General features: G+C 38.2%; 1 protein-coding gene across 2 annotated transcripts in view; it reads left to right on the forward strand.

The window, feature by feature from the left end:
• TNFRSF11A (TNF receptor superfamily member 11a) overlaps positions 1 to 26335 on the forward strand; it is a 120414-nt gene that overhangs the window by 58381 nt on the left and 35698 nt on the right. For both annotated transcript variants that reach the window (XM_072605514.1, XM_072605513.1), the window contains exons 2-4: positions 3285 to 3366; positions 5023 to 5148; positions 16225 to 16368. In XM_072605514.1, coding sequence (XP_072461615.1) covers positions 3285 to 3366; positions 5023 to 5148; positions 16225 to 16368 — 352 coding nt within the window. The remainder of the gene's footprint in view (positions 1 to 3284; positions 3367 to 5022; positions 5149 to 16224; positions 16369 to 26335) is intronic.

Genomic DNA, 26335 nt, shown 5'->3' on the forward strand with positions numbered 1-26335 from the left:
CACATTCTCTAATTATTTGAATGGACTTTATCTTTTTCTCCTGGATTTTGTTAGTAACATACAGAAGGGCTAATGATTTTTGTGGACCTGTATTATATCCTATATCTTTACTGGTTTGTATCAATGAATTTTTAGTTAAATCTTTAGAATTGTCTAAGTAAACTCTTATTTACAGAAAATGATAATTTTGCTTTTTCTTTACATATGTTTATTCCTTCAACTTCTTTTTTCTTGTTTTATTTCTATAACTAGAATTTCTAGAATTCTATTCCATAATAGCGGTGACAGTGGATATCTTTACCCTTGATCTTATTGGAAAGGCCTCTAGCATTTCTCTATCACAGATGAAGATAGCTCTTAGTTTTAGATATTTAGATGTTTATCATATCAAGGAAAATCTATTCTTATACTTTTTGAATATAAATGGATATCATATTTTTGTAAATATTGATATAAAGTCATGTGATTCTGTTAGTAAAATGATCTATTATGTTTATAGTTTTCATTATATTTAAATAACTCTATATTCTTGGTATAAATCCCACTGGACAAGGTAAATAATCTATTTTTATGTGTTCCTGTAGTCTCTTTATTAATATTTCATTCAACATTTTAGTATCATTGTTCTTTAGATATTGGTCTTTGTACCACAGAAGTCATTTGACATAATGCCTTTATCTATTTTTGCAAAGAATTGTTCTTGAACATTTGATAAAATTAACCTACAAATAATATAGTGCAAGGGTTGTTTTTTCCCATTGTGAGTTCCTTTATGTTTTGCTCATGGTTGTTTTTTTTTCTTCTGAGATTAAAATTCTGAAATTCTCTATTTTTTCTTATATTAACCTGAGTGCTTTATATTTGAATAAATGTGCTTCTGTTTTATTGAAAGCATCAATATTGTTGACATATAATTGGAGAAAATAGTTACTAATAATTTCCTTTACTTCTTTTTTATCAGTTTTGCTTTCTCCTTGCTCATTTTTTATTTTGGCAATTTGTTTGTCCGCTTTTTTTGGAGAACCAAATTATCTGATAGCCTGTCTATATATTTTTTATTTTTTTAAGAGAAAAGGCACAGTTTTAGTTACAGGTTCAGTGTTTTTTTTTTCAATTTTAATCTCTAATTTTAGAATTTCTACTTTGGGATTTTTTTGCTTTTCTGTATTTTAGTTGCATGTTCACTTTATTAATATTTTTTCTCACTTTTGTTGATTAGTATTGATGTTTGTCTCATTGTTGTCATTTTCTTTGGTGAAATTTATTTTTTGTTTCTATTATTTGTTCTTTAACCCACATATTCTTTGGCATAATATTACTTACTCTCCATTTATGTTGGAATATTTTCTTAAATACTGTTTTATAATACTTCTTTTATTCCCCTTTAGCAATCACCAGAGACCTGTCATATTTAAAATTTTTATGATTCTATTCAGGTCCATAGCTTCTTTATTATTTGTCACAACTTGAAAAGGGGTACCTCGAGGTTTTCAGATGTTATGGTTTTGCAGTCTGTTCCTCCCTGTAGTGAATTTTTCCTTTAAGCACTTCTGTGCAATGCCATTAGATGTACATAACTTAAGAATTAATAGTATTTCATTTTCTAAGATGCTTTTAAAGGATAATGTAATTTTTACTGCTTATCTCCTTTTACCATATCTGTTTTCAGTGTTGCCTTTTCTGAGATTATGATTGCTACCTTTGCTTTTTTTTTAATTCACCTGAGACCTAATACCTTCTCTTCTGACTCCTTATTTTAACTCTGTATTTATGTTCCAAGTGCATTGCTTGTCAATAACATACTGTTGGGTTCTGCTTTCTCCTCCATTCTGCTCCTGTCCTCTGTTTTATAGATGAGTTCACCTCATTCACATTCAGTTATGATTAATTGTGATTCCCCTCAATTATATCGTCATACTTTTTCCTCTCTTTGCCTTCTATCCTCCTATTTACAGAGAAGAAGGTGATGAAAGAGAAGCAATGAGATCAACACTAATAATCTATAATTTAAATATTCTGATCCTACTCCTCTGTCTCCCTTTTTATTTCCTAACCCAAACACTGTTCATTTGTTTTCTTTCTTTTTTTTAATTACCACTTAATGATCCACCCTCTGAAATTGAAATTTGTTTTGCTTGTGACTAACCCTCTCCGTCTTCCACTTTCCTTTATCACACTCCCTGTCCATTTAACTGTTGAATTTAATGTATTTCTATGCCAAAGTCTTTATCTGTGTGTGTGTGATATGTGTGTGTGTGTATGTGTGTGTGTGTGTGTGTGTGTGAGGAAGGTGGGGTATATGTGGATATGGGTGCTGAAGTGTGTGTTCAAACCTCTGATGGTTCACTGGCCTTGGCACAGTCTTTGTCTCCTTCTCTTCACAATCTTCAATCAGAAGATGGATCAGTCTCCTCTTGTTGCCCTGACAGGCCCTAGTCAGATGTCAAGGGCATGTGCTATTCTCACTTGTTAAATCAGCCTTGTGTTGTGCTGTGACTCCAACAAATCTGCCAAAGATTTTTTCTCTGTGCAGTGAGTGACTTTGTGGTTCCGGCTCTTTTCCCTGAGCCCACTCCAACAGGCCTGGGCCCAGCTCTTTCTGGCTTCAAGTCTCACTGATGGGATCTTACCTTGGTGGCCTCAGGCCACCTTGGAACATCCCCAATCTGAGCTCCCATAGGCTCCAGATCCCATTTCCATGAGCCCACTATGGCTTCTGCCTTTCCTGGCATAGTCCTTCTTTGGGCACCAACAGGCTCTAGCCATGTTCTTGTAGAATCCAAGACTAGGTGGAAGAGTTCAGTGGTGTTTCTCTTTGGTCTTTTTGTTCCTTAGTCCATCTGGCACCCTAATAGATCTTTGCTGAAGTTTTTATGGGAGACCTAATTATCTCTAGGACCTTTCATACTGCCTTCTTAACTGAAAATCTTGTGGATTGTTTTTAAATGTTTAAGTTGACTTAGAGGGCCATAGCAGCTAAATTTAATAAATTCTTGGGGAGATAATGGTCAGTTCTGGAAACTGATACATCAATTGTAATATCACTCAACAGAAAGCAGAATTTGAGTCATTTCACGTATTCCATCTTGTTTTGTTTCATTGTTAGAAATGTAACCAAAGGATAACTTTTTAAATTTTAAATTTTAATTTTAATTTTTTAAATTTAAATTTTAAATTTGTTTCATTGTTAGAAATGTAACCAAAGGATAACTTTTTAAATTTCAATCTGAAATATACTGCTGTATCATCTTTTATCTAATGTCAATTCTTGGTTCTCATTTTAGTTAACTCTCCAAATCAGTCCTCAGTGCAATAGCGCGAAGCACTATGAGCATGAGGGACGGTGCTGCACCAAATGTGATCCAGGTATATTATTCATTCCTCCTCTCATTTTCCCCAAACATAATTAATTTTATCTAAGGAATCACTACATTATTTCTGTGCTATTCTAAAATCTCCCTTTCCTTGTATAAATAATACTACCATCAAGTTGCAATATCTGTAATTGTACTCTTGAATAAACCATAGGAAGGCAAAAAATTTTTTAAAAATTATTTATAGCTCCTCAACCACCTCCAAAAAAGCAAAAGCAATTAAAAAAATTCCTGTACCTAATCCTTGCTGGAACCCAATTAGTAATAAAATCTCTCAAGGAGGAAAGCAGATTTATAACCTTATTTTCCCTTTAATAACCTCACAATTTAAGTGCTCAAAGTGTAATATAATAACAGATAGATATAGAACTGCTACTAGATACTGCTATCACCTTGATATTTTCCTCCTTGGACATATTCACAGTGGAATTGTCGATCGCCTGGAATGCCTCTCCTGATGCTATATCTTCTTTTTATATCACTGCTGAGAGTCATAAACTGTATCAGGATACTACATGTCTAATTCATGTTAGTAGAAATGTGACTATGAGTTTTCATGCCATGTATGTATTCCCAGATCTATGTCTGCTTCTCTCCTCCCTGCCATTCATTTGCACTATCCAAATGTTCCATGCTCAGCCACTGCAAAGTGTATTTCATCTCCTAAAGACTAAATATGACACAACCTGTTATAGTGGACTGAGTAAAATACTCACTGAATAGAAACCAGTAAGACTTGCACTAACATCCTTCTTCTGACACATGCCAGCTCTGTGACAATGGGCATATCTCTCATCCTTTTAGTGTCTGAACCAATTCTGGAAGTCTAGAAGTTAGAAACAAGAATGGGTTATCTACACTGATGGAATGAGTTTTCATACTGGCAATTCTTTCCACTAATAACACAGTTCTCTACCCCACCCACCCAAAAGATTAAAAATGAGTAAAATATGAGATATTCAACAAGATTTTTAAAATACCCACTATAGGAGAAAGAGAGGTGATGGTCCACCTCAAATGCACCTCTAATGCAAGTGAAATTGTCCTTGGGGTTTGAGTATGACAGGTGAGTCTACCTCATAACATTGTCTTTTAGGCTTTTCACTAACAAAACCCTCTTTGATAGACATCTAAAATTTTATCAAATTTTTACGTATCAGATAGTGTTACCACAGGGTGCTAGTACAAAAGGCTTTCTTATTAACCTGAAAGAACCTAAGAATGGCAGAGATTACACTCAGGATGCTAGTTGTTGCTAAAGAGGAATAAAAGAAGTATACATATTTCTCACCTGTATATATGTTCTCACTTTCACAGAAAAATCACCATGGTATTATGGCATCAAAACCACCAAAACAAGCAAAAACTCAGAAATATTAATCTAATTAATTTACTAATTTAGTTAATTTACTAACCACCTATAACAAAAATCTGTTCAGTGATACACAGATGCATCTTTACCTATTATGTAGTGTAGGTGACATGGTCACCAGTTATAGTCTCTTGTCAAGTATTTCTTAGTTCTCCTGTCAGGTTGTTCCAAACAATTAGTAGTCTTTATCAAGCTGGAAGAAAAATCTTTCCTGGGATGCACCTTGGGGCTTTGTTGATAATCTCATGGGTTTTAGATTTTTTTTTTCTTTTTAAGGAAAGTATATGTCTAAGAAATGCACTGCCACCTCTGAAAGCATATGTTTACCATGTGGCCCAGATGAATACTTACATACCTGGAATGAAGAAGATAAGTGTTTGCTGCATAAAGTTTGTGATAGTGGTGAGTCCATCTGTACCTCCTCTGAAGTGCAGTGTTAACTTTTGCCCTCAAAATTATCTTTTCAGGACATATTTTATTCCTAGAATCTATCAGAATAACTTCTTTCACATTTTTGTAGATGTGTAGCTATTTTTTTTTCATATTAATGAATTGTCACTGTGGGTGACCAGAGATCTCATTTGGAGTCACCATCAGAAAACTATATTTTATTTGTTCCTCGTGATGGGAAAATTTAGTCCTGGAAATTTAGCTTAGGTTTACTGACATTGATTCTGAAAAGGGCTTTATGTCTCCACCTATCTCCCAGTTTCTTTTAAAGGATTAGGGACTATTAAAAACTAAAACATCCAAAACTATGTGATTATCCTAATAGATGCAGAAAAAGTCTTTGACAAAGTACAACACTCATTTATGCCAAAATATCTACAAAATAAAGACATAGAGGACTTTTCTTTAATATCAAAAGGGTTAGAGAGAGCTTATAGGTTTTGGCTGAGAAAGTATGAATATGGAAACTTCACCTCATGTGAAAGCACCCGATTTAATTTTTTTTATTCCTCACTGTCTAGTAATGACCCTGACTCATTGCCATCTTCTGGAAAATAAAGATTCATTCAGTTCAACATCAAAGTTAATTGAAACAGATCATAATCATAGCTAGCATTTGTACAGTGCTTCATAACTTGCAAGCTTCCAAATACCAAGATGCTTTACCACTAGTTCACTACAATGAATATTTGATGAAAACTCCTAAGAGGCAGGGAATGTTTCATTTTGTCTTTGGATCCTAAGCCTTTCTCAACGTACTTGGCACATCAGCATTTAATAAATGCTACAGAGTGCTATGCCATGCCTTGGGGGAAATAGAAATTCTATATGACACACAGCCCCTTATCTTATATGGAATTATATTGTAGCAGGGTGTTATGACGTAAGTACAAATACGCAATTACACATGAAATGTGTATTAGAGAAAAGCAAAACAGAATTCTGTATAAGGTCCTGCAAGATCAAGAGAATTAAGAGAGATCAGTTTCAAGGAGAAGGTGGTGTACTTGTCTTGGGTTTTAAAAGATGGGAATTCAGCAGCAAAAGTAGGTGGAAGGGAGAATATTCTAAATATTGGGTCCAGAGTGAGCAAAGGCAAAAAAAAAAATAACAAGGCATATTTGAGGGACAGAGAGCACTACAGTTTGGGAGAATAGTAATATGAGATTAGGCTGAAAAACTAGGGTGGTGCCAGATTGCAAAGGGCCTTGAATGTCAGGGAAAAGAGTTTGAACTATACTCAGTAAAAACTAGAACCGCTGAAGATATGGAGCAGAGATACATGACCAGATCTCTGTATAAGGAAATCTGTTTTGATAGGTTAAGAGGATTGACTGGAAAGGAGAGATGGCAAGACCTGTTAGTATGCCATTGCAATAAATCAGGCAGGTGATAATCAAGGCTTAAACCAGGGTGATAGTTCTGAAAAATAGTTTCCCATTTCCAGAGATAAGCAGGTATTTGTGTGAGCAGAGTTGGAATTAACAGTGTTTGATGAAAGAGTCACCGATAATACTAATGTGTTGAGCATGACAGTGCAACAAACCAAAATAATGGAGTCAGAAGGCTAAGGAAGGAAGCAGACATTCACTGATTACTCTGTGCCAGGCACCGTATGAAGCTTCATACAAATATTTTCTCAATTGATACCCACAACAATCATGAGAGGTAGATACTATTATGGTCCCCATTTTACAGATGAAGAACTTGAGAGAAACAAAGGTTAAATGACTTGCTAGTAAGTTGTCTGAGGCTGGATTTGAACTCAGGTCTTTCTGACTCTAGGTCCAACCCTTTATTGACTCTTCCACCTGGCTGTCTCTGAGAGCCAAATTTAGGAAGGAATATAAGCTCGTGTTGTTTTTTTTTCAACAAGACAAATTTAAAGCACTGGTGAGGTAATCAAGAGAAGTCCTTCGGGGTACTTGGAGATATAGGTCAAGACTGAACCAAATAAAACTAAGGTGATATTTAGGGAGAGAATTGAATGGGACAGTGTTGACAGTCAGGAGGAATTGCAGAGTATGTGTAATGATGGTAGTCCTGAATTGAGAAACGATACTGATGTTAGCCTACAAGGTCTATATGAGTTAACAAGTTAACAATGTGATGTGGACACCAGAAACAATGATGCAAAACTTAGACTGCATTAACAAAAATATAATGTCCAAAAATAAATAAGTAAACAAAAATGCCTTCAGCCCTCTGCCCTCTGCCATGGGAACACTATAGCTGAAGCCTGTGTTTGGTTCCCTATTGTAGAAAGGACATTGATTAGCTGGAGAGCATCCAGCAAAGGGTCACCACGGTGAAGCAGGGTTATATGGTCAAATCTTTTGGGAATTCTTTGAAGGAAATGGGATGTTTACCCTTGAGAAGAGAAGACTGAGAATAGACATGATAGTTTTCTTCAAGTATTGGAAGGCCCTTGTGTGGACGGATGTGAAGTATTCTGCTTGACGCAACAGGAAAGGACTAAATGCAAAGGGCAGACGTTTTAAGCAAGCAAATTTAGGGTTTTGATAAAAGAAAAAGAAACTCTAATAATTAGAGCTAGGTTACCCCTGAAGGTGTTTGGCAGAGAGTAGATGACCATTTGTTTAGTGTGTTGAAGAGGACATTCTTGTTCAAGTATGTGGACCAAATAATAGATCGTACATTTTTTTAACTTGAAAATGATGATCATCCAGTCCAACTTCCTCATTGAGGTAAAGTGACTGGGTCCATGAGAAATTCAAGTTATACAACCTCAACTGGGCCCTCACTGCTGCTAGGTAATTTTACTATACTTCCTGTATCAACTCACTATCCCAATTTGCAGTGACTATTCCAAACCTTTTCATCCCTCTTCAAACCTCACATGGCTCCTCTTCCACCCACCCACTAAGCTGAGGACCTTGCTTCATATTTCACAGAAAAAATTGGGACCATTCACCATGAACTCCCTCATCTCCTATCACTCAGAAGTCTTCTGCCACTATCTCCTCCTTCCCCCCTGTCTCAAATGCCCTTACTTCTTACCAAGGCTAACCCCTCTACCTGCCCAAATGATCTCATTCCATCTCCTCCAACAGTTTGCCCCCTCTGTCATCCCCACTCTTTCACTTGTTTGCAGTCTCTTCCTCTCCACTATCTCGTTTCTTACTGCCTGCCAACATGCCCATGTTTCCCCCATTCTGGGGAAGAACCCTCACTTGATCCTTCCATCCCTGCTAACTATCATCCTATTTCTCTTTGACCCTTTTTAAACTAAACTCCTCAGAAAAGGCTGTGTACAATAGGTACCTCCACTTTTCTCTCACTCTCTTCTAACCCCTTACAATCTGACTTCCAACCTTACCATTCCACTAAAATTCCTTATCATTCCTCCCAAGTTACTAATCTCTTAGTGCCAAATCCAGTGATCTGGATTTGGCTTCATTTTCCTTGACCTCTCTGTTGTCCCTGACACCATTGATCCCTGTCTTCTCCTTGATACTTTCTTCTTTCCAGGTTTTTAGGACATCACTTTTTTCTGATTTTCCTACCATCTATCTATCTGGCTACTCCTTTGTCTCCACTGGATCCTTCTTCAGATGATACACTTTAACTATAAGTGTTGCTTAGGGTTTTGTCTTGGACTCTCTTCTCCTTCTCCTTCTATACAACTTCACTTGGTGATCTTATCAGATTCCATGAATTGGATTATTTACCATGTTGATGATTTTCAAAACTACCTTTTCTGCCCCAGTCTCTCTGCTTACCTCCAGTTTCACATCTCTATCTTTCAGACATCTTGAACTGGGTGTCCAGTAGACATATTAAAACTGATGTGTCCAAAACAGAACTCATTATATTGCTCCATTAACCCTCCCCATGCCCTTCTCCCTGACTTATTAACTACGTAACTTATTAACTATAGATGGCAACACTATCCTCCCAATCCCTCAGACTCATGGCCTAGGAGTCATTCTGGACTCCTCATTACTTCTCACTCCCATATGCAGTCTTTTGTCAGGGCCTGTCAATTTCACTTTTGTAGTATCTCTTAAATACATCCCCTTCTCTCCTTTGACACTGCCTCCACACTGGTGCAAGCCTTCATCTCATCATGCCTGGGCTGTTGCAAATCTGCCTGCCTCAGGTCTCTCCCACTCTAATCTATCCTCCATTCAGCCACTAAAGTTATTTGCCTAAAACATAGGTCCAGTCATGTCACCCACACACATTCAATAACTCTAGTGGATTCCTATTTCCTCACGGAACAAATACAAAATGTTCTGTTTGGCATTCCAAGTCTTTCATAACTTAGCCCTCTCCTACCTTTTCAGTATTCTTACTCCTTACTACTCAACATGTACTCTTCCATCCAGTGACATTGGCTTCTAGACTGTTCCATGAACAAGGCCTTCTATCTTGATGACTCCGGGCATTTTTTCTGACTGTTCCCTTATTCCTCCTCCACTCTGACTGCTGATCTCTCTAGCTTCCTTTAGGTCCCAGCTAAATTCCTGTTTTCTACTGGAAGCCTTCCTCAACCCTTCTTAATTCCAATGCCTTCCCTCTTTTAATCATTTCCTATTAATCCTGCTTTACCTATATTTGTTTATATATTGTCTCCCCTATTAGATTGTAAGCTTCTTGAAGAGAAGGATTATCTTTTATTTCTTTTTTATCCCCGGCACTTAGCAAAGTTCCTGGCACATAGTAGGTGTTTAATGTTTATTGAATGAATGAATGCCGAGGTCATACTGGTAATGGATAACAGAGTGGAGAATGATACCCTGTTTCTCTGTCTCCAAAGCCGGAATTCTTTCCACTGTATCAGACTAGATAGTCTATGAGGTCTCTTGTGACTCTAAGGCTCTGTGTGTATGTGTACCAGCTAGTGGTGGACACTGTCAGATATCCTGTACATCTATAAGAGTGTTGACAGGTCAAGTGATTACAGTTGCTTGAGGCCAGAGTGTGCTGGTTAAAACACTGAGCCAGAGGGATGTTGAATGTGAAACACTTTTGGAACCATGCAAACCAAGGACTTCTACAATGACAGTCTTGGGAATCATCCACCTCTCTACCCATTCATGTGAGTCAATGTTACCCCTTCAGAATCTACCCACTTGGGCATAATTTTTGAATGGGTTGTCTTATCTCTGTGTTTCTGGGAAGAGCAGGGAAACTGAAGTCTGTGTCTCAGCTGGTTAGTACAGTAGAGCGCTAGTCCTGGAAGCAAGAAGACTTGAGTTCAAATCCAGCTTCAGATAGTTATTAGCTCTGTTACCCTGGATAAGTCATTTAACCCCTTCCTGCCTCAGTTTCTTCAACTGTAAAATGGAAATGATAATAGCATTTACCTCCCAGAATTGTTGTAAGGATCAAATGAGATAATAGTTGCAAAACACTTGGCACAATGCCTACAAATTTATAGGTACTTAATAAATACTTGTTTCCTTCCTTCCTTTATCAACTTCCTGTCTTCTTTCTTCCCTTCTTTCCTCTTCCCTTCCCTTCTTCCTTTTTCCTTTCTTCCTTCCTTCTTTACCTCCTTCCTTCCTTCCCTCCTCCCTTCCCTCTTCCTTTCCTTCTTCCTCCTTTCTCTCTTTCCTTTCTTTTTCCCTTCCTTTCCTCCTTCCTTCCCTTCTCCCTTCCCTCTTTCATTCTTTTTCTCCTTCCCTCTTTCCCTTCTCTTCCCTCTTCTCTTCTTTGTTTCTTCCCTCCCCTCTTTCCTTCCCTTATTCTTTTTCCCCTTCATTCCTTTCTTCTTTACTTCTCTCCTCCCTCTCCCCTTCTCTTCCTTTCCATTCCCTCCCTCCTTTCCTCCTTCCCTTTTTTCTTACGCTAGAAATCTGGTGAAAACTAGGAAGTCAACTTTAATACTTAAGAGAGGGATAAGAAAGTATCGTTGAGAATAATATATGTGTATTTATATATATAAACATATATTATGTTATGTTATATTACATTGCATTTGATGTATGGTGTTCCAGAAGTCTTAATGCTACTAAACATAGGACACCCTGTATACTTCAGAAAAGACTGGCTTACTTCCATTCTATGAGTGTGTAGTTCAAAAGAACTCCACACCCAAGCCCCAAGTGTTTTATCAGTGTCACATCTGGGCAAGAAGTCCAGACCCTTACAGATTCACTTTGATGTCAATAGGTAGCAGGAGGGCTGAACCAGATACTACAATGTGGGAGCAGGGAAAAAATGGGAATTTCCCCACAACTCTAGCATGGCCCAAGGCCATGAATGGAAATAGGGATTCCCCCGCCATATCAAACATAATTTCAAGAATGTGATGGTGGGGCCGGCTTCTCTTTGCAGCTAAAATGGAGACTTTAGGAACTTAATCTACAAGAGTTGTGTGACTTTTATCAGGGAGTATAAGGCAGGCAAGCTACTCCCAGGCAAGACCCCAGACTGAGAGATGAAGTAGACCTTAGAGAGGAAGAGAATAAGCATTTATATAGTTCCTACAACGTGCCATTGAATGGGTGTATCTCACTCAAAATAAGATTGTGATAATACCTAAGCCTGAAAGAGCCAGGGTCTCCCATTGCATCCTGGGCCATCTCTAGTCATCCTGATAAATATCATGCCACAGAACCCAGATGACTCAGGAGGTTGGTGACCTTGCATAACCCTCCTTCACTCAAATCCAAGTCAACTGCAAGTCATGTCATCATCTTGATGTCATGGTCCTCTTCAAGAATGAAGGACAAACACAACAAAAAAACCACATGCCAGACACTGTACTAAGTGCTTTTATAAATATTATATTATTTGGTCCTCACAACATGATATAGGTACTATTATTATTTTTACAGATTTTTTATAGATGAGAAAACTGAGAGAAACCAAGGTCAAATAACTTGCCCAAGGTCACTCTGTCAGTATCTGAGGTCACATTTACACTCAGATCTTCCTGATTCCAGGACCAACACTCTGTGCATTATGGCACCACCCAATTGCCTCAGTCATTGAGGTCTTATTTCATAGACAAGTTGTTCTTATTTGTCCTTCATTTTCAAAGAGGACCAATGACATCATGGGATGATGTCCACATAGACTACGGCCAGGAGAGATTAAGTGACTTATGAGAAAAATAGGTAGACTCAGAGCTGCGATTTGAAGTCCTCAGATTCCAAATCCAGTGCTTTTTTCTACTGAACCACACTGACTTTGGCTTTTTCTCAAGAAATAATTTTGCTTGCAGTATTTGTCTCCAAATCTAAACTCTGCCAAGCTGGAAGTTGTTTCATTTTTGGTTTTTCTCTCCCTGTTGCCTTGCATGTAAGTGCTTAATCAATATTTATTGAATTATTGAATTGTCTTATGTCCTTTACATAAATACCAAGGCCATGCATCCATGAAGCTTACTACAGCAAAATTCCATTTATTCAGAATATAAACAGTCAAAAAAAATCCAATGACCAGATTTCTAAAAAGCATTTTAAACTATAATTTGATGAAACAGAGCCAATGTAAAATAGATATCAGGAATTTAGGCAAAAAAAAATGTAGCAAACATATGTCATAATGTCAGTAAAGCTTTAGCTCTACATGGTTTAAGATCAACATATCCTAAGTTGGGGACTGGGTTCCTATCTCAGCTCTGCCCCTTCCTGCCATTGGGCAAATCATTTTACGAAACTTTGGGACAAGTCACTTGAGCCTCAGTTTCCTCAACTGCAAATGACCCATTAGACCAGATGATCTCCCTAGTCTCTTCCAGCTCTAATTCTTCTAATGCTGACACATTTTATATCTACACAACCAGGCAGTAATTAATAATGATCAGAACATCTCAGCCTGAGGCACTTGCAGTATCCTGAAGGCCCAATGTATTTTTTCCAGTTTATTTTGAATGTTAAATATATTTATTATTTTCAATTCGAGAAACATATATTAAGTACATACTACATGTAAGATACTAAGGATTCGATTGCAAATTCAAAAGCAAAACAATCTCCGCCTTCAAGGAGTTTATATTAAAATTTAACCAAAATTTGATCTCTCCATTTCCCATCAACTGAAATGTTAGTTTAATACCACATTCTCTAACTAGTTTGAACAATTGAAACCTTTGTGACCTTGCTACATCTTGTCAGTCCTTTTACTCTACTCTGACTGACCCCATGTTATTTCTCTTAGCGACTGTCTTATCAAAAACTCAAATGTCATCCCCCAACCCCAATATTTACAGCAGCCACCATACTTAGCCTCCCACTTCATTGAGTTTGACAGAAACTCTGATCAGCTCTCCTCCTTTAATCATCAAAACTTCCCAGAATCATCATCTATTCTTTTTCCTTCCCAGTCATGGAAAAAGAGTTATCTTTTCTAAGGATCCCTCCACCTGTACCCTTGATTCCATCATCTCCCACCTCTTCCATGATCTCGCTCCTAGAGTCATACCTTCTTTTTCATATATCTTTTATATCTCCTCCAGTGACCCCTTTCCATAAGTATACCGACATGTTCATTTCACCAGTTCTAAAACAAAACAGAACTCTGACTCCTCTACTCTGTCCACTGACTGTCTCATCCCTCTGCTCTTTTCTTCACATGTCATAATTAGTTGACTTGTGATCTCACTGAAGCAAGTCCCATGTCCACTATGGCAGATCACAATCCAACCATGCCTTGTCTTCATATGTGATTCTACCTTCTCTCCTAGATTTGATACCCAAGTATTTAGAAGGTTTTCACTAAGCTTTTTGCATGGTGTCACAAATTTGTCCAGGAATACACATTAAGTAAGTATCAGAGTCAAGATTTGGAACCAGGTCCTTTGCACATAGGAGTTAAATTATTTTTATAGCTGGTCTGGAAACTCTGTGTATCTTCTGCCTCTTTTCTGCCATTCCATCACCACCATTGCAGGATTAGAGAGGGACACATAGAACCAGGGACATTTTATAATTTTCTTTGTTCCATAGGTTGCCGTGGCCAAGGAATGAATCACCTTAGTGCCAAATTTTTGTTGACTCATTCTTGTGGCCCCTCTCATTCCCTTGGCTTACAAAACATCTCTGCTTGTTTTCCTACCTCTTTAATTACTCCTTCTCTGTCTCCTTTGGGAACTCTTGCACTCTTTCCAACCCACCAAAATGACTGTATTATAAGGTTCTGAGGTTCTGCTCTTGACTTTTTGTCTCTATCTCTATCTGCCTGACTCTCTGTCTCTCCTCTGTCTCTGTCTGACTCTCTCTCTGTCTCCCTCTTCCTTCTCCCCTCTCTTCCTCTCTTCTCTTTTCTCTCTGTCTCTGTCTCTCTGTTTCTCTCTCACACATACACACACATATACATCTCCCTTTTCCCTCCCTTCCACTTATCTCTATACCTTGCTGAAATCTCATTTCTTCCATGGCATCAGCCATGAAGGTTACACAGATGATAGCCAAGTCTAAATTTCTAGCTTGACTTATCTCCAAAAATCAGGGTCCATCCCTCCAACTTCCCATAAGAAATGTATACCTGGATGTCCCACAAATAATTCAAACAAACATGGCCCAAACCAAGCATATTACCTTTCCTTAAATTCCAAGTCCTCCTTCCTTCTTTACTATTTCTGTCAGGCACTACCACTTACCCAGTCTCCTATATTCCAAACTTTGGCATTACCTTGGACTCTTTCTTCTCCCTTACCTCTCATTCCCAATGAGCTGCCAGGTCCTCTGCTTTGGCTATATCTCTTACATTTGCCCCTTTCTCTCTATTTTCACCACCGCCACTCTAAGTAGAGTCATGCATTCCCACCCATCCAGACTATTGCCACAATCTCATACCAGGTCTTTCTTCTTTTCCTCTCTCCTTTCTCCTGTCTATGCTTTACACTGCTGCCAGACCAATTATTTTCCTAATGTATGTTAGGTCATTCCCTTTCTCATAATTCTTCAATGACCCCTTTCTGTCTATCAAGTCAAGTTCAACCTACTTTGCCTGGCACTGTGTGTTACCTCACCCTGTTTCTCTCGCCTTATTTCATTTGCTCTCTTTGGTGTCTTCTTTGTTCAGCCAAACTAGACTCTCGCTGCACACCCTGCCTCGAACCCCTGGCTCAGCGTGCACAGTATTCTCTGGCCTAAATGTCTTCCCTTGTAGTCCCCACCCCTTTACCACCTGCTGATCTCTCTAAAAAAGTCCAACTCAAATGCCACTCCCTCTATAAAACTTTCCCTATTAAAAAGACTTCCCATCACTTAGACTTCATAAAGAACTTTGTACCTCCTTCATACTCTTACCATGTTCTGTTCTGTATTCCAGTTCTTTGTATATGTGTCATATTACTCTTTTGGATTGTTAGTGCCAGGGAGGGTGAGGATCACATATTCATTTGCCAGAATATTACACTCTATTATAGTAAGCACTTAGTAAACCTTTGTTGAATTGAATAGTATTGTAATGTATTGTAGTGGAAAGACACTGGAGTTACCACATTCTTAGACTGAAGAAAACTGTTTGAATTCTAGCTCTTCCATTTATTAGCTGTGTGTCCCTAGGCTTGTCACTAAACATCTCTGGGCTTCTGTTTCTTCATCTGTAAAATTGGAACAGTAATTCTCTCCCTTCTTTTTTTTTCAAAATTATAAGAAAAGCAGGCTGTAAACTTTCAAGTTTATATAAATATGAGGTGGTAGTAGTGGTGGTGGTGGTGGTAGTAGTGGGGGTAGTAGGAGTAGCAGTAGTAGGTAGTGGTAATAGTGGTAGTTGTTGTAGCTGGAGGAGGAGAAGGAGCCGCAGCAGCAGTAGCAGTAGTAGAGTAGCAAGAATAGTGATGTTGATTAAAAAATCCAAGCTTTTAAAACTGGGGGAAACATTTCTGGAGATTTTAACACAGAAAGTGCGACAGTGTCAAAAGAATATTGAATCCTGAAGGATTCAAGCATGTATCCCATCTTCTCATAGAAACTAGGGCAGCTGGCTTTGCTTTGACAGTTTCAGTTTGGGATTTGTAATAGTAAAGATGCGTGAAGAATCTCCCTCTCCCCTCTGCAAAGGTTTGAGTGGGATCTGGCCTTTACCTCTTTTTCTCCCTTTCAGGAAAAGGTTTGAAAGTAGTCCATCCTGGCAATCAAACCTTCCCACGGCAGTGTATCTGTATCCCTGGGTACTACTGGAGTGACGACTTTGACAGCTGTCAACGCAATGGAAAATGTGACCCAGGCTTTGAAGCTGAAAATCCTTGTAAGACCATTTTATTTTATGGAATTGCATGTTCTTGTTTTATAACAGGAAACAATATCTTCAGGTATACACTTGCACCATGCTGGTAATGACAAGCAGAGGTAGGCAGCAGCAGCTGCAGACCCCAGACAAACATTTTCCCTGGGGAGATGATGGAGGAGTGGATCTGAACAATAAGCAGACTACAGAGATTATTCCCCACACCCACAGTCTAGTTAAATGAGATGAGATCCAGTTAAACAGATGGAATGGGAATCTTTTATCTCCTTTCAAGGCTCAGTTCAAGTCTTTCCTCTTGATCCTCTCCCTTGGTACTCTCCCTTCTAAATACAAATAGCTCTCTATTTACTTGGTGTCCATTTAGCATTTACTTGTCTATACATACGTTATCTTCCTCTAGTATAAAGACTGGCAAAGTGCAGTCCACAGGCCAAATCTGGATGCCACCTGCCTTTCTACAGCCTCCAGCTAAGAATGGTTGTTACACTTTTAAATAAAGTTTCATTGTATTTAAAAATGTATAAAAGAAATTATTACTAACTAGCAAGTTGTACAAAAATTGGCCTGCTCACTTAGTAGATTATAAATTCCTTGAGGGCAAGAACTGCTTAGTTTCTGACTTTATATTTTCAGTGCCAAGCATGTTATCAATATTCAATAAATACTTGCTGATTTGTTGAATTGAAATGAATAAACCTAAGTCTATGATGTTGCCCCTTTGCTCCATAGCTGTAGGAATCTTTCCCTCAGCACCTCCAGCCCTATAGAAGGAGTGAAGCAGACCTTGTCCTGCAAACGGTAATAAGGGGCTCACAAATAGATATTTTAAACCTGTGGAAAAGGTCTTTCCTCAGAACTCCCTGGATGTTTCCTCTTACTTCTCTAAGTCTGGTTCTACATTAATTCAACTAAATTCAGCAAAGTTGAATTCCATACTTTTGAAGTTGAAGGCATCACACTAGCTACCACAGGATTTAAAGAAGGGTAATATGGGTTCTAGCACGAGGTCTGACCCTCATTGGTTAGTTACGTTACCTGAAAATAAGCAAATAAGCTCTTCTGGACTTCCAATAACCTGTGACCCCACTGATGGGAATATTCTCTCCAAAGTGCAGAGAACAATAGAAAAACAGAAAAAAGCAATTTAGCAAAATTAACCAACACATTAACTGAGTCTGACATTGTATACAATGTTTTACATGTCTTTTTAAAGTACCAGTTTAATGATATTATTCCCTCCCTCTATAAACTCCTGTGATTCCCTTACCTCTAGAATCAAATAAAAATTGCCCTAGCATTTAAAGGCTTCACAATCTGGCTCCATTCTCCTTTTCCAGCCTTATTACCTGTTAATCCCCTACACACAACATAAGCCAATCAAATCAGCCTTCTTAATTTTCCTCATTCGTGGCACTCTTTTCCATATCTATGACTTTGCATTTAGTCCCTAGGGGTCTGCTGGAGTCAGCTGCCATCAGCTCAAAAAAACGAATTATTAAGTTTTCAGTGTGTTTACACCTCAGAAACCAGGCTACAGATTAGGGCTTGGTTTACTGTTTTGTTGATTGTCTAGACTTAAGAAAGTGTTAATAATACAGATAAAACTTAAACGTGTATGTGCATTAACTTCCCCCCCTCCATCTCTCCAGCCTGGTTGTTAAACATTTACCAGCACACCCTTGTATTGCCCAGTAAACCTTGTGTTAGCCTAGGAGGGGTTCAGTAGAAGACTCAGACAATGAAGTTATTCACAGACTGGAGATTGGTGACTGGATGCTAAAAATAATGATAATAATAGTAAGGTTTGTAAAGTGTTTTATATCCATTATCTCTTTGAACTTTACAAGACGCCTACCGGTCCTCCATGCCTGAAATGTTCTCCCTTCTCACTGGTGTGTCTTAGAATTCCTAATTTTCTTTGGTGGCTCAGCTAAGGGATCACTTTCTACGTAAAACCTTACCTGAGTTCCCTAAGCTATTAGTTCCTTCTTTCCAAAATTATCCTGTAGCCATTTTCTATATACCTGTGTTTATATGTGTTGCTTCTGGTGACTGGATTGTAAATTCCCTTTTGGCAGGGATTAGGGCACCTAATTAATCTATAACCCTGCACTTCTGCAAAGAAGGAAGGGAGGTGAATTTTCCCATTTCTTTTCTGAGGCCAAACTTAGTCACTATAATTATAAAGCATTCAGGTTTTTTTTTTTTCCCGATTAACATCATTAGAGTTGTGTTTATTGAGTTTTTTTTCCTGTTTATTTCACTCTACCTTAGTTCATATGCTTACAACCTGTGTAAAGGCAAGTCACTTAACTTCCTTGGGTCTCAGTTTCCTCATCTGTAAAATAAAGGGGTTTGTCTTTCAGGTTCCATTGCAGTTCTTAATTTATGATTCTATGAGCCTAGGTATCTTCCCATACTTTTTTGAATTCTACATATCCATCATTTTTTTGTAGCAGAATAATAAGTAAAGTTTGCATTCATGCACTATAATTTAGTTAACCAATGTCCCAACTGATTTTTTTGTTTTTTTTTTTTTTACTTTTTTTCCAGCTTCTTGCTCCCATAAAAGTGCTACCATGTGTATTGGGTCACATATGGGAACATTTCTTGTCTTCGGCTTTTTTAAACTGTGTGCCTGGTGGTGGGATCTCTTATCTCAAAGGTTATGAACTGTTTCTGTCACTTGTCTTCCTTGCAGGTAACTTTCACTCTAGTTCATCACTGGCATATGTACATCCACTTTGCATTTCTCCCTTGCCCTTGGGCCATCTGCAGTGCAATTTTTTCTGATACTTTGGTGCTTGGTGATATGCAGCTATGTAGCATCATTGGGAATCTATTAGTAACAAAAGAGATGAGTTTTCTCTCTCAGGAAGCAGGCTGTATCATTGAAAGCTTTCTATATCTTCTCAACTGCTATTCAGCCCTCTTTTTCCCCTCCTATTTCCTATTCAGTCTAGGTACAATTCAAAGGCATGCTGGTAAATGTTTAATAACTATCTCCTCAAAAAAGTACATATTATACACTCTTAAGTTTCATCTACACTAGTAACATTTTCTTAAGTCTAGACAATCAACAAAACAATAATAAATCCTTGACTTCTAAATGCTAACAAAATTTAATGTTTAAGCAGGCTCCAGCATATACCAGGTATATGCCTACCCAAGAGATATGTATTGGTGGACTAATTTAATTCATTGTGCCTTCAACCACATAACATGATCAGGATTCATCCACTTGCTTTCTCTTGTGTGTATTGCTAGGCTAATTTCTTGTTGAGGAAGCCCTGCTACATTCTGGGGATTGGTGCAGTCATTCATGTGCTGTCCAAAAACAGGGCCTTCTGGAGAACCTCTCCATCTCCAGGAAACCTCTTTTCTTTATAGATCATTTTCCTTGACAGTAGAGAATGTATTGGGTGAGCATGTTTCCAGATCTGAGTTGCTTGATGTTGAAAAACAGCATGGTGGGACAAAATACTCTCCCTACTTGCAACTCTCAAGGAATTTCATGTGACAGTATCACATCAGAGACACTTTGTTGGAGGGGAGCCTTTAAAAAAGGGATTCATCACTTTTTTGTATCATAGATACAAAAATTGCTTTGGAAGCCTATGGACCACTTCTTAGAATAATATTTTTAGATAATTGAGAAAATACTAAATTTCATTTAGACGTTAGTGAAAACAAAGATATATATTTTTGCCCTCCAAATTCCTGGACTTCCTGAAATCTATACATGGACCTCTTGAGATTCTGTGGACTTCAGATTAAGAAGCTCTCCTTTAAAAGCTGTGTTTGACTCTACCAACTCAAATACTTTTTGTGTTGTTTGTATGAAACATGTTTGGATGGTGTTTGGATGTTTGTAATTAACAAACAATAAAAAGAGGGAGCTTGTGTTCGCTACACTTTTCAGTCAGTTGCGTTACTGTGGAGATATAGTTTGTTTTGTACAAAATAGTCTGTGAAAGCCTGCCCTTCCCTCTATTGATGAGTCTCATGTTTTCACTGATGGTTGAATGGACCCTTCTCATAAATACTTTATAGAAGTAAGAAAATAGGCCTTACATGGAACAGGTTTATGTATCAGATTTGGAGATGGAAAGAAAGGACCTAAGAGGCCATATAGTCCAACCCCCTCATTTTACATGTGAGAGAACTGAAGCCCAGAGATGTTTAGCATCTTACCCAAGGTCAGACAGGACCAGTGGCAATGACAAGATTTGCATTTAGATCCTTTGATTTCAAATTCAAGTATCCTTTTCATGGCACCATAATTGTTGATGACGTTTTCTGTGTCACCTTTTGGAGGTAATCATACTACCTGTGATTTTTTTCTTTTCTATGGATGTTCTTTACCCTCTGAAATATTTTAAAAATTGTTCAGTTGGTGCTTTAAAAATTGTGTTACATTATAATAGATTTCTTGGTCCGGTCCGGTTGCTATTCTAAGCTCATTTTATTAGGTGCTGTTTCCATTTCCTCAAATTAGAGTAAGAGTCAGAGTCCAAATACTGTAACTGATGCCTTGTAAGAGATTGCTTTTACCTAGTGCCATTTTTCAGAGTGAAGAGCTTGCTTAAATGGATGAAGGTGTAACTTTTGTGATTCCATATGGTGTCTTCTTAGCAGTCATAAGACCTGGGTTCAAATGTTGCCTATGATGCTGTGACTTTAGGCAAATTACCTTCCTAGGCCTTAGTTTCTTCATTTGTCAATTGGGGGATTTGGGATAAATGGCCTCAGAAATCTCTCTGCTCTAGATCGATGACCCTGTGATTTTAATTTGGTGCCAGTTTTGATCTTTGCTCTAGGCAGTTGATGATCTGATTGTATATAGGCAGCTGATTCTGAAATGACTCCCACATGAGTAACCACTACTTTTGATTTTCTGTGTGGATGATCTGGGAGGAATGAGAATCACCTGTAGGACTGAGAATGTAAATCAACCAGGACAGCCATCTTTAGCTATTTCAAGAGGGATTATACTAGTTCTACCTGGTCCTAGAGGACAGAATGAGTAACAATGGGTGAAAGCTATAAAGAGGCAAATTTAGACATGTGGTATAATTTTAGCTATCATTATATACAATATCTTGATCTCATTTAACTCAATAAAAAAAATTTCCTATTAGAACTGTGAAAAGTGGACTAGGGATGTCTATTAGAACTATGAAAAGTGAAATAGGACTGAATGGGTTCCTCTCAATAGAGCTCTTTAAACAGAACTGGATGACCATGTATTTTATGGAGGGAATTTCTATTCAGGGATGGGATAGCTTGGAGTAGAGAGCCCCAGAGGTCTCTTCCTTCTCTGAGATTCTATGATTCTGTGATTGTAAGAAAGTCAGCACTGGCTTGTGAATGGGAGATATACCACTAAACCATATTCATGCCCACTGCTACAGATAGCCCTAGAGTAGGCCCTCTGGTTTTTAGACAAACGACACATTTAAAAGTTCAATATACTGCCATTTTAATTGAGATGGTGCGCAGAGAAACCAGAAGTGTCCTTTTGAAATTTTCTGAGACCCAGTTAGAGAGGCAAAAAAAGGTGCCAGTAATTAATTCTTTATTTTAACACTTCATTCATGAAACTAGTGACTCTTTTTATGATTTCTTTTCAAGAGTAACTTGTAGCTTTAGCACCAGATAATTGCCTGGTTGCATCATCACATAATGCTGTTGTAATTATACTAGCCTGTGGTTTTTTTCCAGCAAAATTACATAGGGCTCACATGTAACATGTGTTGTTTGCGAAAACTTGTAATTAACTCACATAATCCTAGAAATTTTCATTTTATCAAGCTTTTGAGAAATAGTGTAGAAATATATATATATATATCACTTCATTCCCAGATGAGCCCTTGATTTGGCCAAGAGGGCATAGGAGTTAGAGACAGAAGAGACTTCAAAGAGCCTTTTGTCCTCATCTTAAAGATTGTAATAACTCAGTTATAGAGGTGTATTGATAATGCATTTTTGCTTATTGTTACTATAATTTTGCTTTTTAATGAGATCTTCCCCACCCATTAATGGGCAGAGTTTGATTAGGGGAGATTTGAAGGAAGGCTAATACCTTCTGTTAATTTTCTAATGAGGCACTGGTTCTCATGGGTTGTGATGCCTTCTGGCTCTGAAAAATGTATAAGTACTCTGAGGTGAGGTTTTACTTTGGGGTTACTCATTGGAAGTGTTTGTTTGGCCAGAAGAGACTCTAGGCAGCTGCTAAGGAGCTTTGAAAACACAGATCTTAGTACTTCTCTCTCTGGTAACTCTGTATGTGTGTAATGGTCAGACAGTTGGATCTGTCTGTTGATCTGTGATGTATGTATTGCTTATTTCAGGCACCTGGAAGCCCTGTCTGTTGATTTTGATTTCCCCATATTTTCTTTGAAGTTCAGGGTGCTTTTTCCCCTGAACTAAAAGAATGACACATGTGCTTGATTAAAGTGATTGCTGACCCCTCAAAAGTTGCCTTTCCTTTTAGAAAAACAGATCAAAGAACCTGTGATAGCAGGCCCTCCTGTGTATGTCAGGGTCCATGCTTTCACAACAGAATGTCCCAAAAGTCTGAATGCAGTTTTAAGCCATTAAAGTTTAATAGCTATTAAAGCTATTAGAGCCTAAAACTTCACTAAGACATTTGAGACATCCCTGTAGTACTCTGAGATATGCAGATGAAAGCTTTGTGAGGCAAGTTGTAGAAGTATTGTTGCACTCGTTTTATGGATTAAGAAACTAAGGCTCTGAGAAGTTGTGATTTGTCCTCGTCCATAAAACTAGTATGAATCAATCTTCTGACTCCCAGTCCAGAAGTCTTTCAGCTCTGGCAAGCTTGGCAAAGGTTAAAGTGAAGAGATTTGTCCAAGATCTCACAGAGAGTAAAGAGCAAAGCCAGAATTGGAACCTAGAGCTTCTGCTGTCTACCAGTAAGATTTAAAAAAAAGTGATATAGGAGCAGGTGGCACAATGCATAAGAGCATTGGTCCTGGAGTCAGGAAGATCTGAGTTCAAATCTGGCCTCAGATGCTTGCTAACCCTGTGGTCCTAAGCAAGTCATTTAACCCCAATTGCCTTCTGTGATATTTAATTAAAGTTAATTAATTAAGTTTAGATCATTATTATTAAATTAATTAAAATTGAAGTTCATTAAAATTAATTAATTAATTAATTAAAGTGATATTTAATTATTGGGGGAACAAAATGTTTTACTGTGCTAAAAATCTGAGTGGTGACGGGGATAGTTCAAAGAGAGGAAGGTAATAAGCATCTGATTGAGTGCCTACTCCAGTGTCAGGCATGGTGCTCAACATTTTAGAAGACTAGGAGCTTGGATCAACAGAAAGACTGGCATGTGATATACTTGGACCAAAAAAATCAATAGAGGTTAGCATAATCCAATAAATTATTGAATAGAATTAGAATAATTCAACAGGAGAAGCAGGTGCCTACTACAATATAGGCAGGCAAGACTTGGTTCAATCCTAGACCCTTAGAATTGAAGAGGACCTCAGATGTCATCTCATCTGCCTCCTACCTAAAACATGAATCCCTCCTATGACATCCTCCAAAAGTGGTTTGCTCATCTGTGAAATGAGTTGGAGAAAGAAACTATCTCTGCCAAAAAAAGACTCCAAATGGGGTCATGGGGAGTTGGACATGACTGAAGAGACTGAATAATAAAAAAAAATCATGAAAAAATAAGGAGAGGAGGCATGTATCAATAACTTTTTCTAGGAATTTGGCTATGAAAAGGAGGATAGGCATAAGGCAGTAAAATGGTAAAGTCAAGTGAAGGTATTTTAAGGATAGGAAGATCTGGCCATGTTTGCCAATGATCAGAGGAGTAACTACGGGAGATATAGAGATCATAAATTCAAGAAAGATATCAAAGAGATAATAATCTCTCAGTTGAGACAGGAAGAGATAAGGTAAAAGGCACTAGGAGAAAGGATATTGTTGGCAAGGAGAAAGTCCATATTTTTCTCTGAGATAAGAGAATAGGAGGAGATTTGATATTTAGGATTTGGGAGAAGAGGGAACTCATATTGGATGACTTCAATTTCTTCAGAAAGAGTCTTTGCTAGAAGCCTGTTGTAGGTGGTTTCAAAAGGGATAATGAAGTTTTAGAACAGATGCTGTGGAGAGTTGGACAGATGGTAAATCAAGGAAAAATAAAAAAATTGGCATGCAATGGGCCCAATTGAGAGCAGACAAAATAAATTAGTAGAGGATCTCATTAGTGTGGTTGAGGGACTTCCACCAGGAGCATTCAGCAGTTCAAGTATAGGAATGAAGAAAGCAGATGATAGAAGTGATCCAAGGTCATAGAGTGGAAAGAGATGAGGAGTGATAGAATAGAGGGACAAGGGATTCAAGGACAGAGGACAATATAAAATTTATCTCCAAGATTTCAAAAACAAGACCAGAAAAGGGATTATGGCCTGGGAAAATAGTGAGAGGTGAAGTGACTGAAAGAAGCATTGAAGGGGTCATGAGTGGAGAAATTTAAGAAGCCCTGTTCTAGGTCATGAAGGTGAAGCACTTACAGATGATATGAGATCCAGAGGATGAGCATCCCTCTATGTGTCTGTGATTGGAATGTGAAAGTGAAGAACTAAGGATTTGAGGAGGTTGATGAATTGGGAAGCTGGGGTGTTTGTGGGAACATCAACATGCCTATTTAAGAACCTAAATACAAGGACAGGGTTGAGATTGAGAGAAGACTGATAAGCAGGTACTGAGCTCCTAGAGAAAGGAAAGAGTGATCTGATTAGTACTTAAAACCATCACAAGGATCTGAATGAGGTTATATATCTAGATGGAATGGACCTCAAGTGCTAAGTGATGGTGGGAAGGAGGGGGTCAGGAGGTGGCATTGAGGATCTTGCCTCACTGTATCAGGGGACCTGGAAGAAAGTACATTCAATACCTTCAGATTTTCTGCCCTTAGTAGTCCCTCTGGGGTGGGATGAACTTCTTTTCCATCATTGCAAGGATATGGCAAGTATGTGAGAGGAAGAGACCTGAAGTTAATGGTAGTTTGGTATCAGTTGATTGGGTTTTCCGTAGAGATAGAGAGCTGGATAGGGACATGACAGGGATAGGATTGGTATAGATGGGGATTGAGGTATGAGAAATAGTAGGAAGGAAATCAAGTTTTTGCATAAGCAGCTTTCAGCTCTGAATCATAAGACTTAAGGGTAGAGGGGAGTTTGCTAGCTATAGGACAATGGATCAATTGTCACACCCTTCCCATTAGCAATGGTATTTGTGCCCAGGCCTCAGCCCAGAGTTGATTTGATTATCATGCCCTGAGCAAAATGTGAAAGGGTGGAGTGGGAGTCTGGGCCAAGTCTAGTAGTAAGGGGTGGTGGCAGGAAGCCAAATGGCAAGCAGCTGGCATCTAGAGCCTTAGTGGTTATAGAGGGCTGAGGCATGGTTATTTATTTACCCTCTCATCATCAGCAAGGTCAATTCTGTCCCAGGCCCTAGCTTTGACATGGATTGATTTTTAAATCAATGAGAAGCCGCAGGAATCTGAGACCATATGACAGGAGTTATTTGATTAGTTATAAAGGCCTGGTAATTTGATGGGCATAAAGGAACATGACACCATTTGCATAAAAAACATCTCAATACTTCAAGGTATTGAAGGTTTACCTGCACTAAGGCTGAACTTTAATATTGGATTAGAAGTCAAAAGTCCTGGTTTAAAATTCTGGCACTGTTTTTAATCATGCTCTAGTTGGGATCCTGAGTTGTCCCAAGACTATGTCAATGGATGCTGAGAAGTCTTCAGATATGGGCTTAGTGATGGATTGTGTATCCATCTGAGGACCAGTCTAAGTTATATGGATTTATCCCCAGTTTGGCCCAAGGAGATGAATTTTTTGACCACGGTAACTCTCCAAAACTATCTACTAAGGTCAGAGGGATTGAGTCTGCATTACTGGAG

The sequence above is a fragment of the Notamacropus eugenii genome, chromosome 4 (assembly GCF_028372415.1).
Source record: "Notamacropus eugenii isolate mMacEug1 chromosome 4, mMacEug1.pri_v2, whole genome shotgun sequence".
Taxonomy (NCBI): Eukaryota; Metazoa; Chordata; class Mammalia; order Diprotodontia; family Macropodidae; genus Notamacropus; species Notamacropus eugenii.